At 39.8% G+C, this 14460-nt stretch overlaps 1 protein-coding gene across 1 annotated transcript; it reads left to right on the forward strand.

Annotated features, from left to right (window-relative positions):
* The first annotated feature begins 6529 nt into the window (after positions 1 to 6529).
* On the forward strand, positions 6530 to 9676 carry LOC113098399 (zinc finger BED domain-containing protein 4-like). The gene is made up of 2 exons (XM_026263452.1): positions 6530 to 8442; positions 8635 to 9676. The coding sequence occupies exons 1-2, from the start codon at positions 7115 to 7117 to the stop codon at positions 9161 to 9163; spliced, it is 1857 nt and encodes a 618-aa protein (XP_026119237.1). The 5' UTR covers positions 6530 to 7114; the 3' UTR covers positions 9164 to 9676.
* Positions 9677 to 14460: the final 4784 nt, after the last annotated feature.

A 14460-nucleotide genomic window follows, 5' to 3' on the forward strand; every position in this document is an offset into this window, starting at 1 on the left:
TGTCAATAATGCAAAATGACAGTTAAAGGCAGTTCATCATTTAATTCTGTGATGTCATCATCTCAGTTCAGTTTAAATATGATCTGTGCAATCATTTGCAATCAAGTCATAGTAATGTTTCAAGATGAACACTTCCTGGACTGAAGCAACTTAGGTTTTCTTGATTATCCATGCATAGTTATTTAGAAAAAATTTGTTAAAATGTGAGTATCAAATATGATACATCAGGTCGTTGAAGAACACTAATTTGTACGTCTCTCAATCATCATTGAATAGTGTTGCGTTATACTGTATGTGCAACCCCACAATAAAAACTACTTTGAGAGCTTTTAACATAATATGTGATAATGACAATACTTGTATGCATTTGATGCAACTAGTCTGCTATTATAAAGATCTCATTGATTTACATTACAAGATATCGGAATTTCATGTTACATTTCGGCCATAGAAATATTATCAACTGCACCAAATGGCATATTTTCCCTCAGTTCGGGCCTCTGAATAAAATTACACAAACTATTATTTTTTATGTCAGGCTTTACAGACTCTGCATGTAGGAGAAAACATTTAAAAAAATATAAACACACTTCACATTTCATGCTCTCTTTCTTATTTTTTATTTTTCGGTCTCTCTCTTCTCTTCACTCTTAGTGAGAATGCAAACCCCTTTCCTCTTCATCTATTACCTATTCATCTATTAGTTCTGAAAATATGAGCAGTCAGGCAAAGCCTGCCAGCTCGACCCCAGCACAAGAACTGTTCTGCCAAATGAAGCCATTTCTCTTGCTCACGGGTTTATCAAATATAGGTCATTAGTATCTGATGGCAGAGTGCATGTACTGTACATGTCATTACTGAATTTATAATAATTTCACTTCTCCACGCGCACAGTTTATTGATAGATGTGCGATGCTATTAACATATGAAGAGGTCTTCCTTTAAATAGCACATCAGTGCTTATGTTGGCTTTCGAAATGATAATCTGAATTTCCTAGTGGTTTCTCTGTGTTTCAAATGCATAATTATGGTCATTAATTATATCAACCATAGGTGATTAAAGTGACATTTACTTTCACTGTGGGAGATCAGATGATGCATGCGGCTGCAGGTGGTGATGCTAACAGTTATTACGGCGTGAGTCTTCCGTGGTCTCTGCTCATCTTTTAAGAAGTGATGCTCTCTCTCACCCATCTGTCTGCACAATAATCCCTGTAGCGCTTAGTGATATTACTGCCTGGTTTATCACCGTGGCAACAGGCCCTCAATCCCAACTCGCAACCATGGACTGCGGGCTGTAGAAGGGGGTTGACATGACACACACACACACACACACAGGCATGTATAATAAAACAAAAAGGACACTGACTATGTTATGTTACGTATGTACAATGACTAACATATGATATGCTTGATGCTTCAAATTAATGTCCAAATTTGGAATAAATGTTCTAATAGAGATGCTTATCAGTTTTAGTCTTTAATTCATGAGAGTTCATTAGTCTTTCAATTATAATTACCATTCCTTCTATAACCACTGCTATTAGAAAGCCTTTCTGTTTATTGATCTGCTGTAGGAACTGCATGACCAAATAACCAAAACAATCCAAGGTTTTATTTAGCACAGTGGCTAAACAGTGTTTTTTTTATTTAGCACAGTGGCTAATGACTTTATGAATTTCTTCACTGAAAAAATAGATAACATTAGAAATACAATAGCGAATGTAGATTCTACAGCGTCTAACACTTCAGTTTCATCCATCACACCCAAAGAAAAACTGCAGTGCTTTACAACCATAGGACAGGAAGAGCTAAATAAACTTATCACTGTATCTAAGCCAACAACATGTTTATTAGATCCTGTACCCACTAAATTACTGAAAGATTGTTAGCTGTAGCCGAAGAACCATTTCTCAATATTATTAACTCGTCGTTATCTTTAGGTCACGTGCCAAAACCATTTAAGCTGGTGGTTATCAAGCCTCTTATTAAGAAACCAAAACTAGATCCTAGTGTACTGGCAAATTATAGGCCTATTTCAAATCTTCCATTTATGTAAAAAAATTTAGAAAAAGTTGTGTCTGCTCAATTGGGCTCCTTCCTGCAAAAAATGATCTTTATGGAGAATATCAGTCAGGTTTCAGACCCCACCATAGCACAGAAACTGTACTTGTTAAAATTACAAATGACTTGCTCCTTGCATCTGATCAAGGCTGCGTCTCATTGCTAGTTTTACTTGATCTTAGTGCTGCGTTCGACACCAGAAATCATGACATACTCATAGATAGATTACACAACTATACAGGTATTCAAGGGCAGGCTCTAAGATGGTTTAGATTCTACCTGTCCGAGCGCTACCATTTTGTTTATTTAAATGGGTAGACCCTTTTAATTTAAAGCATTTAAACAATATGGTTTCGCTGTTATAAAATTTTTGTTGTTTAGTGGTGGTATTAGTATAGCTTATATTTCATTGGGGTATAACTTTATTTTGATGGTCCCTTTAACACATTCTGTTGACTATAAATAACGTTCCACCTACTTATCTACTAACTCTCATTTCAGTATTAGTAGAGTATTAGTAGACTGGTAGGGTTAGATTAAGTTGACATGTACTTGCAAAGTTACTGATTCAGTGGAATGTCTGACCATCACAATAAAGCATATATTAAAGTGCTAGTTCATCCAAAAATGAAAATTAGGCTGCGTTTTATTCACCCCCAAGGCCTCCTAGGTGTATATGACTTTCATCTTTCAGACGAATGCAGTCAGATTCGTCTTTGATCTTTCAAGCTCTATCATTGCAGTCATTGTATTGCTTCAGTCCAAAAGATTTTAAATAAAAAGAGCCCATCCATAAAAAAAATAAAAAAATGTCTCATACGCCTGCGGGTGCACTGTTAAAAATTATTTGGGCTTTTAGTCAGAGGGACGATTGTTGTAATATACTCTTACACAAGTGAAACGGTGTGAGACCTGTCTTCATTATTATGGAAAAATATGTGAACAGTGGGAACAATATACCCGGGTCAACCTGCCAATTTACGTGGCGTCGCGACTCGTACAAGAAGCTTTGCTTGCACTCAATCAACCTGGCACAGCATTAACAGAAAGTGAGATAACAGAGCAACTCATGGTCCATGGGGAAGAGGAGTGCAAAAAAACACTGACCACCAGCGTAGTGTATGGACTATATTTTTTATGTTGAGTTAGATGCGGGATTAAAACTTAGTGATTGTTTTCATGTGTAGTGATACGTGTGCCGCCCGATACACTCTGTATCCATGGCAACACGCAGCAGTGGGGGTGAACGGTCACGCAGACCACCATTTGGAGATCAGACGTGGGTTTCTTGCAAGGGGGAAAGTAAAGTATGAAGAGTTACAACAACTTCAACTTGAAAAAAGCACGGAAACTCTTTAAAAACTCACAATATTCCGTTCAGTTCAGCCGTCCAAGTAAATACATTTAAAATGGCCTCTCTCCACAACTCGTACCTCCTATGGCTCCATTTTAATGCTACCTGGCACTCACCCGCTGTGAGCATTCTATTGACTGCCATTCCTTTTGACGTCACTTTGCGAATAACTTTACATCTAAGTGTTTAAAGACTTTATTTGTCCATTGTTTATTTCTAAAGAAACATCACAATGTATAGAAGGCTCTGTTACCTTATCTCAAATTATCTCAAACCCCCTTGAGTTTCTTGCCAAAAGACGGGCCTTTTGGCTCTGAGTATAAAAGAGAAACTTTTTACAAGAACAAATTTAAAGTCATGGAGCTGATTGATATGTTTTAGATTTATCTTCAAGACAGAAATTTGTTTATATTCCGGTTTTGAAAGTCCTGACAGAGCTGTAAATTCGTAATGATGTGTTAGATAAAGTCTTGGAGACAGGACATATTGAAACAATTGAACACTTGTCTCAGTACAAAACATACAGAGACGGTCTATATTACCAAGACAATAATTTGCTCTCGTCAGAGCAGATCTTAGCATTGCCCTAGGACTGTATGTAAGATTAATAAGGGAATTAAGATCAATATAAATCAAAGGGGATTGAATTACAGTAGGTAAGAACCGAATTAGAATGCAAATTATTCAGAAATAATATTTAACCCTCTATCAACTATTCCTCCACCGATAAATTGAGCTTAGGGTATCTTATCAATACTGGACAAAATATTATCCCGTGGCCTACGGTAATAATATCATAAAATTATGATTACTGGTTATGAGCAAAGTAACAGAATCTACAGTTTAAGGCAGTAACTTGTAAGCACACAGCACAATTTTGTTGCTTCAATTTATAACAACGTTTTCAGGATTTCTCAGAGGGCAGGCTTCAAGTATAACTCGTTTGAAGTAATGGTGCTTCATATAACATTATCCAGAGAAACAAATGTTAATGATAAATATGTTTGTACTGGCTACTGTATACAGGCGACCATGGCACCATACCGACTTTATTAAAGAGTTTGGTGATTTTACATCCGAGTTAGTTCTGGCTACAGATAAAGTTTTAATAGTTGGTGATTTTAATATCCATATTGATAATGAAAAAGATGCATTGGGATCAGCATTTATAGACATACTGAACTCTATTGGGGTTAGACAACACATTTCAGGATCTACTCATTGTGGAAATCATACTCTAGATTTAATACTGTCACATGGAATTGATGTTGATAGTGTTGAAATTATGCAGCTGAGTGATGATATCTCAGATCATTATTTAGTTTTGTGCAAACTTCATATAGCCAAAATTGTAAATTCTACTTCTTGTTACAAGTATGGAAGAACCATCACTTCTACCACAAAAAAGACTGGAAAACCTCAGAACAACTTAATGATGTAACAGAAACTATGGACTCTCTCTTTTCTAGCATTTTAGATACAGTTGCTCCTTTATGCTTAAGGAAGGTTAAGGAAACCAGTATGACACCATGGTATAATGAGCATACTCGCACCCTATAAAGAGAGCAGCCCGAAAAATGGAGTGCAGTAAGTAACCTAAAAAAAAATTAGAAAGTAACCTATCCTGCAGAAAAGCATTAAAAACTGCTAGATCCGATTACTTTTTTTCTCTTTTAGAAGAAAACAAACATAACCCCAGGTATTTATTAAACATATAAATTCCACTTATTCTCTACTATAGGAGAGGAAGAATTGTATAAACTTGTTAAATCATCTAAACCAACAACATGTTAGATCCTATACCATCTAAGCTCATAAAAGAGGTGCTTCCGAAAGTCATAGATCCTCTGACTATTATTAATTCCTCATTGTCATTAGGTTATGTCCCCAAAACCTTCAAACTGGCTGTTATTAAGCCTCTCATCAAAAAAACAAAACTTGACACCAAAGAACTAGTTAATTATAGACTAATCTCGAATCTCCCTTTTCTGTCCAAGATACTAGAAAAGTTGGTATCCTCACAATTATATTCCCTCTTAGAGAAAAATGGTTTATGTGAGGATTTCCAGTCAGGATTTAGACCGTTTCATAGTACTGAGACTGCTCTCCTTAGGGTTACAAATTACCTGCTCTCATCATCTAATCGTGGTCGTATTTCTCTATTAGTTTTATTGGATCTTAGTGCTGCGTTTGACACAATTGACAACATTCTTTTGCATAGACTAGAACACTTTGTTGGCATTAATGGAAGTGCATTAGCATGGTTTAAATCGTACTTATATGACCGCCATCAGTTCGTAGCACTGAATGAAGATGTATCATATCGCTCACAAGTGCAGAATGGAGTACCTCAAGGCTCAGTACTAGGGCCACTCCTCTTCACACTTTATATGTTACTGTCACAGGTCGGAGTGGACCACAGGTGTTGCGAGTCACGCCCCTTCCTAATTTCCACCTCGAGGAGGTCCCACGAACACCCCAATGACCAGACACACGAGATAAGTTAAGGATAATTTTAAAACAACTTTATTTAAATTATTTAAAAAGATAATTTAGGGAAGGAGAAAGGGGAATCTAAAATCTGGAGGTCTTTGGTAAGTGATCACAAGGGGATGGGGGCAAGGGCTCTTACGTCCTTTCACAGAACTCCCACCAATCTCCTGACTGATCCTAAGTCCTTCCTTCGCGGCTTGATTTCCCGTGGTGCCCTTCTCTTCTCCTGAAGGCAACAGAAACACACGATGAGTAATGGGTAAGACGGAGAAGAATGCCTTGTTCCTATATTCGTTGCTCTTTAGGTTGTACTTCACCAGCGTCTTGACAGCTCCTCCATTCCAATAGACATCCTAGGTAAGTACAAGGTAACACACAAGCCCCTGAGGGCGCAGGTAAGTTTTCAGCAAGTGACTGTATCTTCACGCTGGGCTTAAAGGGCATGTTCAAGGTCAATAGCTTCTAGCTCGTGCAGACGGGTAAGTATTCAACAAATGGCTGTATCTTCACACTGGGCTTACAGGGTGTATTCAAGGTCAATAGCTTTTAGCCCGTACAGACAGGTATGTATTCAACAAGTGACTGTATCTTCACACTGGGCTTACAGGGCGTATTCAAAGTCAATAGCTTTTAGCTTTCCCCACAATATCCGCACAATACCTTGTCTTGCATTCACACTTCACCTCCTTCAAGCTGGATACGAGGAACGGAGTTATAGGTGGGCGTAGGTGGAATAGGTAGGCACCGCCACGGCAGCCTACGTTCTCTCCAACAGGAACTTTTCCCGGCCTGGAGGGCGAGTACAGACAACAGGGACACGGCACAGCACTGCAAGACTTCAGGTGTACACACGTCAAAGACAGACTACACACACTTCAGTGATTTTTAAGGTCAGTACTCCAAACTAGAGTTGTTCCGATTCCGATACCAGTATCGGAAATGCCTCCGATACTGCCGAATATGCTGGCATCGGAATCCGCGAGTACTGGAGTCCAGGCACCGATCCGATACCATATAATTTATTAGAAATAGGAATCTATTTACTGATTAGCTCCGTTAGCTTACAGTTTTTCTTCGCCGCTCTTAAAACAGTTGCGCTGTGTTGCCATCGGCAGCTACTGTTGTTTTCGAGGGGCGAAGAAGAACTGACCACCTGACTCCTCCCTTAAAAGGAGCTAACCATAGAGCTAACGTTAACGCATCATGTCGGCAGTTTGGCAGTACTTTACAGTGGATTTTCCCACCAGTAAGACGGCGAAATGCAACATATGCAAAGAAGGAATTTCGAGGGGTGGCACGAATGTTGCAAATTTCAACACCAGCAACTTAATCAAACATTTGAAGACACGTCACACTAAAGAGCATGACGAATTCACCAAAGCTAAGGGTAAAAAAAAGGACGAACTGCAGCAGCAAACTCTGGAAACTGCCTTCCAGCGACGAGATAAATTCACCAAAGACAGCCAAAAAGCAACAAAGATAACCGACAAAATTGTGGAGTTTATTGTCCTGGATGACCAACCCCTGTCTGTCGTCGAAAATGTTGGATTTCGCCGCTTAATGGAGCATTTGGAGCCAAGGTACTGTTTGCCAGGTCGTAAATATATCTCTGAAACTGCGCTACCCAAATTATACGAGACAGTTAGGGAACACATTTTGTGTATGCTGAAAGACGTGCATGCAATCAGCTTTACCACGGACATTTGGAGCTCCGACGTGTGCCCCATGTCTTTGCTAAGTTTAACGTCACACTGGGTGGACAGAGAGTCAACATTTACCCCTCGAAGTGCGGTGCTGCACGCGAACGAGTTCCGAGGGTCACATACTGGCACATCAATTGCCGAAGCAATTGAGGAGATGCTAGTAAAATGGAAAATCCCCAAGTCCAACGTTCATGTTGTTTTGCGCGACAACGCTAGCAACATGAAGAAAGCCATGGACGAGATGGATGTAGCAAGTTTGGGATGCTTCGCCCACACTCTCCAGCTGGTGGTGCATGAAGGACTACTGTCACAGAGAAGTGTGAGTGATGCACTGGCGAATGGTAGGAAGATAGTCGGTCATTTCAAACACTCGCCACTGGCTACTACACGCCTGGAGGAAATTCAAAAAGATCTCCAAATGCCCACCAAACGTCTGCACCAAGACGTAGCAACACGATGGAACAGTACCTACTATATGGTCGAAAGTTTACTGGAGCAGAAGCGGTCAATTTCAGCATATGGAGCTGACCACGACCTGCCAGTGACCCTTACATCTTACCAGTGGGCTTTACTGGAGAAAATCATCATTGTTCTGGCACCATTTGAAGAACTGATCAGACAGATTAGCTCCTCCACCTCTTCTGCAGCTGAAGTCATTCCCTCAGTCACAGTGCTGAAACGCCTGCTTGCTCGGGAGAACGAGGGGGACACGGGTATAAAAACCATGAAAACAACCCTTCTTGAGGCTGTCCAGAAAAGATTCAAGACCATCGAGAATGAGCCCTTCTATGCAGTTGCCACTCTTTTAGACCCACGATTCAAAGACAGGTATGTCTAATATGTTTATTAAATGTCTATATTATAAACAAAATTTTGAAATGGTGTTTTGGATAACTAGATATTGCATTATTATTGATTACTGTTGCATTAATATGTTACCACTAAAAGCTACTATAGAGGTTGTTTATATGTTTATTTTACACATTAAGACATTTATTTATTATTTTTCATTGTTTTTAGATACTTCACAGGAGCAGACAGCAACAAGAATGCCAAGGATGCTCTGACCCAAGAGGTGGAGAAGATGGAGGCAGCGTTACTGAGCAGGACCACACCTGAGGGAGCAGAGACAGTGCCAGAAAACCCCCATAAAGCCCCACGTCTGGAAGCACAGCCAGACAGCAGCAGCAGCAGAAAGAGCAGCTTGAAAGGCCTGTTTGAGGAAATCCTGCAGGAGCATGATGAGGAACGTGGGGCAAGTAGCACTAGCACACAAGTTCAAAATCAAATACAGACATATTTGACAGAGCAAACGGTCCCACGCTCAGACAGCCCATTCCAGTACTGGGGAGTCAACCAAATTCGTTTTCCCACCCTGGCTGCCACTGCTGCAAAGTTTCTCTGTGCTCCTTGTACCAGTGTTGACAGTGAGAGACTGTTCAGTGTAGCATCCAACATTATTGATGCAAGAAGGAACAGGCTAGGAGGAGAGAGGGCAGAAATGCTCATCTTCTTGAAGAAGAATCTGCCTTTGCTCTTGAAATTATGAGCAATACTAAATTGCTTAAATGCTACTGCAATGTGTAGCCTACTTGGTGTAAAGTATTTTTTGTTTAATATGTAGCTGCTACTCTTTTGATTTGTATTTTTGTTTATGTTTACTTTATAGGTTGGTGTTGCACTATTGTTAAATACTGCACTATTTGAAGATTTGAATGCCTTTTTATAACATAATGGCTGCACTTTAAGTTTTTTTTTTTAAAGGAATCATTGAAGTTGCTGTTGGACTACTGTTTTATACTGTTCTATTTAAATGCCTTTTTTATTTTACAATATTGTGGCTGCACTTTATTAAAAAAAAAAAAATCCTATATTTATTTAGTTAAGTTGCTGTTGGACTACTGTTTTATACTGTTCTATTTAAATGCCTTTTTTATTTTACAATATTGTGGCTGCACTTTATTTAAAAAAAATAATTATTCCTATATTTATTTAGTTAAGTTGTTGTTGCAATACTGTTTTATACTGTTCTATTTAAACATTTAAATGCCTTTATTTTACAATATTGTGGCTGCGGTTTAATTAAAAAAAAAAAAATTATTCCTATATTTATTTAAGTTGCTGTTGCACTACTGTTATACTGTTCTATTTAAAAATAAATGGCTTGCATTTCCTCTATTCATTCATGTTTTACAAAGGGTTTAACCTGAGCCAGACCTTACCACAATGATAATATCACAGTTATGCAGGCATAGTATGATCTTTTCCTTTTTTTTTAACACACTGGTATCGGTACTCGGTATCGGTCGATACCCAAAGCACGAGTATCGGAATCGTTATCGGGAGGGAAAAAATGGTATCGGAACATCTCTACTCCAAACCCGGTCGGATTCCGTCCTGGAGGAGTTTACAGTCGCTGGCACGGTAAGTGCTCCAAACTTTGCGGTGTAGCCACAGCCAAATAACATCCGTTCAGCCCCACTTTACTTCGGCTCACCCACTCGTCTCGTCCTCCACGATGGGGCCGCTCAACAAGCTGTTAATCACTCCAGCAGATATTAGTTATCCATATCCAAGTATGAACAATGATATGTAAACAATCCAATGTACTCACAGTCTTCGTGATACTTATCTTCTCCCGCTCTCTTTCTCATCCAGATATAAACAGCAATATAAGCAATCCAATGTACTCACAGTCTTCGTGATACTGATCTTCTCCCGCTCTCTTTCTCTCCCCAGCTTCTTACAGACACCCGGAAGCGTTATCGTTGTTCCACAATAGCGCTATTTTCCTGCGGGACCTTCATATAACAGACACGGGTGAGTATGGCTTCTTTCCACAAAACTTCGCTCTGGCAAACATGTTCCAGTAGCCGTATTTAAATCCTCCAATTCGCTTAGCGACTCCACACTTGCTCTCATCTGCTTCGTCCTATTCCAGCGCCCAAAACACTCCGTCTCACTCGTGGCGTTCCTTAGGAAGCAAAACAACACTCCTTCCTGTATCCTCAATGCTTTCTTTATACTCCCAAACTGCCCCGTCTGCAATCGCCACGTCATTGAACGCACCTGCTGAAGATTTCCCTTGATTTGGGGCGTCCAGGGTTTCCGGAAGTGACAAGGGCTTACAAATTTCGGTCTGGGCGGAACTTCTCCTCTCACTGTTGGTTCCACCCTCAAAGTCACTCCGTGACATTACCCTTGGGAGATATCATCAGGAAACATGTTGTTAGCTTTCACTGTTATGCTAATGATACTCAGCTCTATTTTTCTTCGCGGCCCGGTGAAACACACCAATTTGAAAAAACGAATGGCATGCATGGTCGATATAAAAAACTGGATGACGAGTAATTTCTTACTCGTTGAAATCTGCTGAAAATCTGAAAAAACAGAGGTGTTAATTATAGGACCTAAAAACTCTGCATGTAATAACCTAGAACACTGCTTAAGACTTGATGGCTGCTCTGTCAATTCTTCATCATCAGTTAGGAACCTAGGTGTGCTATTTGATCACCGTCTTTCCTTACAAAGACACGTTTCTAGCATTTGTAAAACTGCATTTTTCCATCTCAAAAATATATCTAAATTACAGCATATGCTCTCAATGTCAAATGCAGGAATGTTTATCCGTGCATTTATGACCTCAAGTTTAGATTATTGTAATGCTTTATTGGGTGGTTGTTCTGCACGCTTAGTAAACAGCAGCAAGAGTTCTTACTAGAACCAGGAAGTATGACCATATTAGCCCGGTCCTGTCAACACTGCACTGGCTCCCAATCGTATAGATTTTAAAATATTTCTTATTACTTATAAAGCCCCGAATGGTTTAGCACCTCAGTATTTGAATGAACCCCTTTTACATTATAATACTCTTTACGTCCGCTACATTCTCAAAACTCAGGCAATTTGATCATACCTAGAACATCAAAATCAACTGCGGGCGGCAGATCCTTTTCCTATTTGGTGCCTAAACTCTGGAATAATCTACCTAACATTGTTCGGGAGGCAGACACACTCTTGCAGTTTAAATCTAGATTAAAAACCCATCTCTTTAACCTGGCTTACACATAACATACTAATATGCTTTTAATATCCAAATCCATTAAAGGACTTTTAGGCTGCCATAATTAAGTAAACCGGAAACCGGGAACACTTCCCATACCACTATTAGAAGAATGCCATCAACGCTAATATTAGTCTGTTTCTCTCTTATTCCAAGGTCACCGTAGACATCAGATCCTGTATGTATCCAGATCAGAGGGTCACTGCAGTCACCTGGATCCAGTACGTATCCCGACCAGATGATGGATCAGCACCTAGAAAGGACCTATACATCCCTGAAAGACAGCGAAGACCAGGACAACTAGAGCCCCAGATACAGATCCCCTGTAAAGACCTTGTCTCAGATGACCATCAGGACAAGACCACAGGAAACAGATGATTCTTCTGCACAATCTGACTTTGCTGCAGCCTGGAATTGAACTACTGGTTTCGTTTGGTCAGAGGGGAACTGGCCCCCCAACTGAGCCTGGTTTCTCCCAAGGTTTTTTTCTCCATTCTGTCACCAATGGAGTTTCGGTTCCTTGCCGCTGTCGCCTCTGGCTTGCTTAGTTGTGGTCACTTCATGTACAGCGATATCATTGACTTGATTGCAAATAAATGCACAGACACTATTTAAACTGAACAGATATGATATCACTGAATTCAGTGATGAACTGCCTTTAACTGTCATTTTGCATTATTGACACACTGTTTTGCTAATGAATGTTGTTCAGTTGCTTTGACGCAATGTATTTTGTTTAAAGCGCTTTATAAATAAAGGTGACTTGACTTGACAAGACACTGGTATGTAAAATCAAACAAGGCTTTATTGAACTACTCTAATACACACAAACTAAACTAATGAAAACTAAAGACACTATTTCTTGCCCGCAACCTGAGAGAATCAGTCTACTAACACTTTAATCTTAGTTCATTTTCTTAATAAGATTTGCACCAGTTTCAGCCAGAATTAGATATTGGGTACTTGCGTTTGGATGCTCCTGTGGGTGCTTTGCTGGAAGTTGCTGGAGACTGAATCTCTGGCGCTGATTGGCTGGCAGTCTGTCTATGACGCGATCTGAGGGACAGCACTCAATGGTAAGTGATTGGTTGGCTTTGCCGGGTGGCGCTTCGTTCGCGAGACTGGATTGTGGTTTGAGTTTTCTCTAAGTCTGTAGTGACTCTTTCTTTGACGAAGTTCAGCGAGGGACTTACGGAAGAGTTGATGAGTTTTGAGTGAGCTCTTGGTGGTTTGAAGAGTACACGCTGGACGATGGAAAGGTCAGCACAAACCATAGGCAAGAGCCCAAGTCACTGCAAGCAGGGCTAAAAGCTAGGCAAAAAGCCTGTCATTCGGTTATAAGCGTGTCCATCTGATCCGTCCTTCTTAGTGTGACAGCCTATCAGATATTGTCTTGGGCGGGACCTATGCCCCATTCTCCGGTTCTTGCATGTAATTAGCATACTTAAAATATATGTGAGGTAAAAACTGGCAATCAATTTAGCTTATTTGAAGCAATTTTGAGGCCGTTGTTTGTATTAAACCACCAGTGGGTTAAATTTAAGTCTATTGGTCTATTTGGGAGATAACGTCTTTGATTTAAGGTTTTTGGTGATCCTGGGACAAAGGAATGCCTTAGCATCCTTCCTTTCATGATAAGGCTGGGGATTTATGCATTGGGGTCACCACAGGGGTTCTTGGCCATTTGGTCTTAAGTTTGGAGAACATAGAGAAATATTTTCCTGCTGTCCTGGCATCGCTGGTATGAGATTAGACAGGCACAGAAGGGAAAGGAGGGGGTGACATCTCCTTTAGCCATCTTGGCACCATGACTGTGTTTTATGACGCACTAATGGTTCGATGAGGAATCGTTCTGAACTGTGAAATGCGATGTTGCGTTCTTTTAATGAAATGGACTGTTCAAGGATAAAAAAGCACAAGGTCTGTGCAGTCTATTGAGTGATTTCAAATTTATCTATACGATATAGATCATCTACCTTGCATGACTGTGTCATAGCAATGATGTGAAGAAATATGGGTATGGAGCCATTCTTGAACCAAAGACCTTGAAGTACTTGACCAGCAAGGATTTAATGTTCAGAAATTGGGAACAACTGTTAGAGGTATTGTGTTGTATGTCTCTGCAGACAACTCGGGGGCCCACTCACTAGCTGGGTTTCATGAGAGTTTTGATGTCAACAAATTTTGTCGGTTTTGTTTAGCTAGTCAGCAAGATATTGACATTCACGAGCTAAAAGAGAGAGTATTTACACTCCGGACAGTTGAAGCTCACAAACAGGACCTTCTGGAATTAAACAGACATCAGTTAGTTTCCGTGAATGGAGTAAAGAGTGACTGTGTTCTCGATAGACTTTCTCATTTCCACACAATCCAGGGCTTCCCCCCAGATTTTATGCATGACATTTTTGAAGGAATAGTGCCATGGGAATTATGTCTATGCATAAAGTCTATGATATCCAAACATTACTTTCCAATAGATGAGCTGACTTCAATCATTGAATCCTTCCCTTTCTGTGTGTGTGTTCCTCCATTGTCGGGTTTACCAGTTGTGTACGTGTGTCTTCCTTCCCTTCCAAGTGTGAATTTACCCTGTGTGTTGGATTTAATAAATTACAGTTTTATTTATCCATGGCTCCTTCATCCCTTCCAGCAGCATATCATAACAGTTACCATCATTTATTTTTTTATTTAGATATTTTTTTTAATAGTAAAGCACTCTGACTATTCATCGTCTGTAAAAGGTGCTATATAAATAAACTTACTTATATGCCATATTTTTATGC

Source organism: Carassius auratus, unplaced genomic scaffold, assembly GCF_003368295.1.
Source record: "Carassius auratus strain Wakin unplaced genomic scaffold, ASM336829v1 scaf_tig00216545, whole genome shotgun sequence".
In the NCBI taxonomy this organism is placed as follows: domain Eukaryota; kingdom Metazoa; phylum Chordata; class Actinopteri; order Cypriniformes; family Cyprinidae; genus Carassius; species Carassius auratus.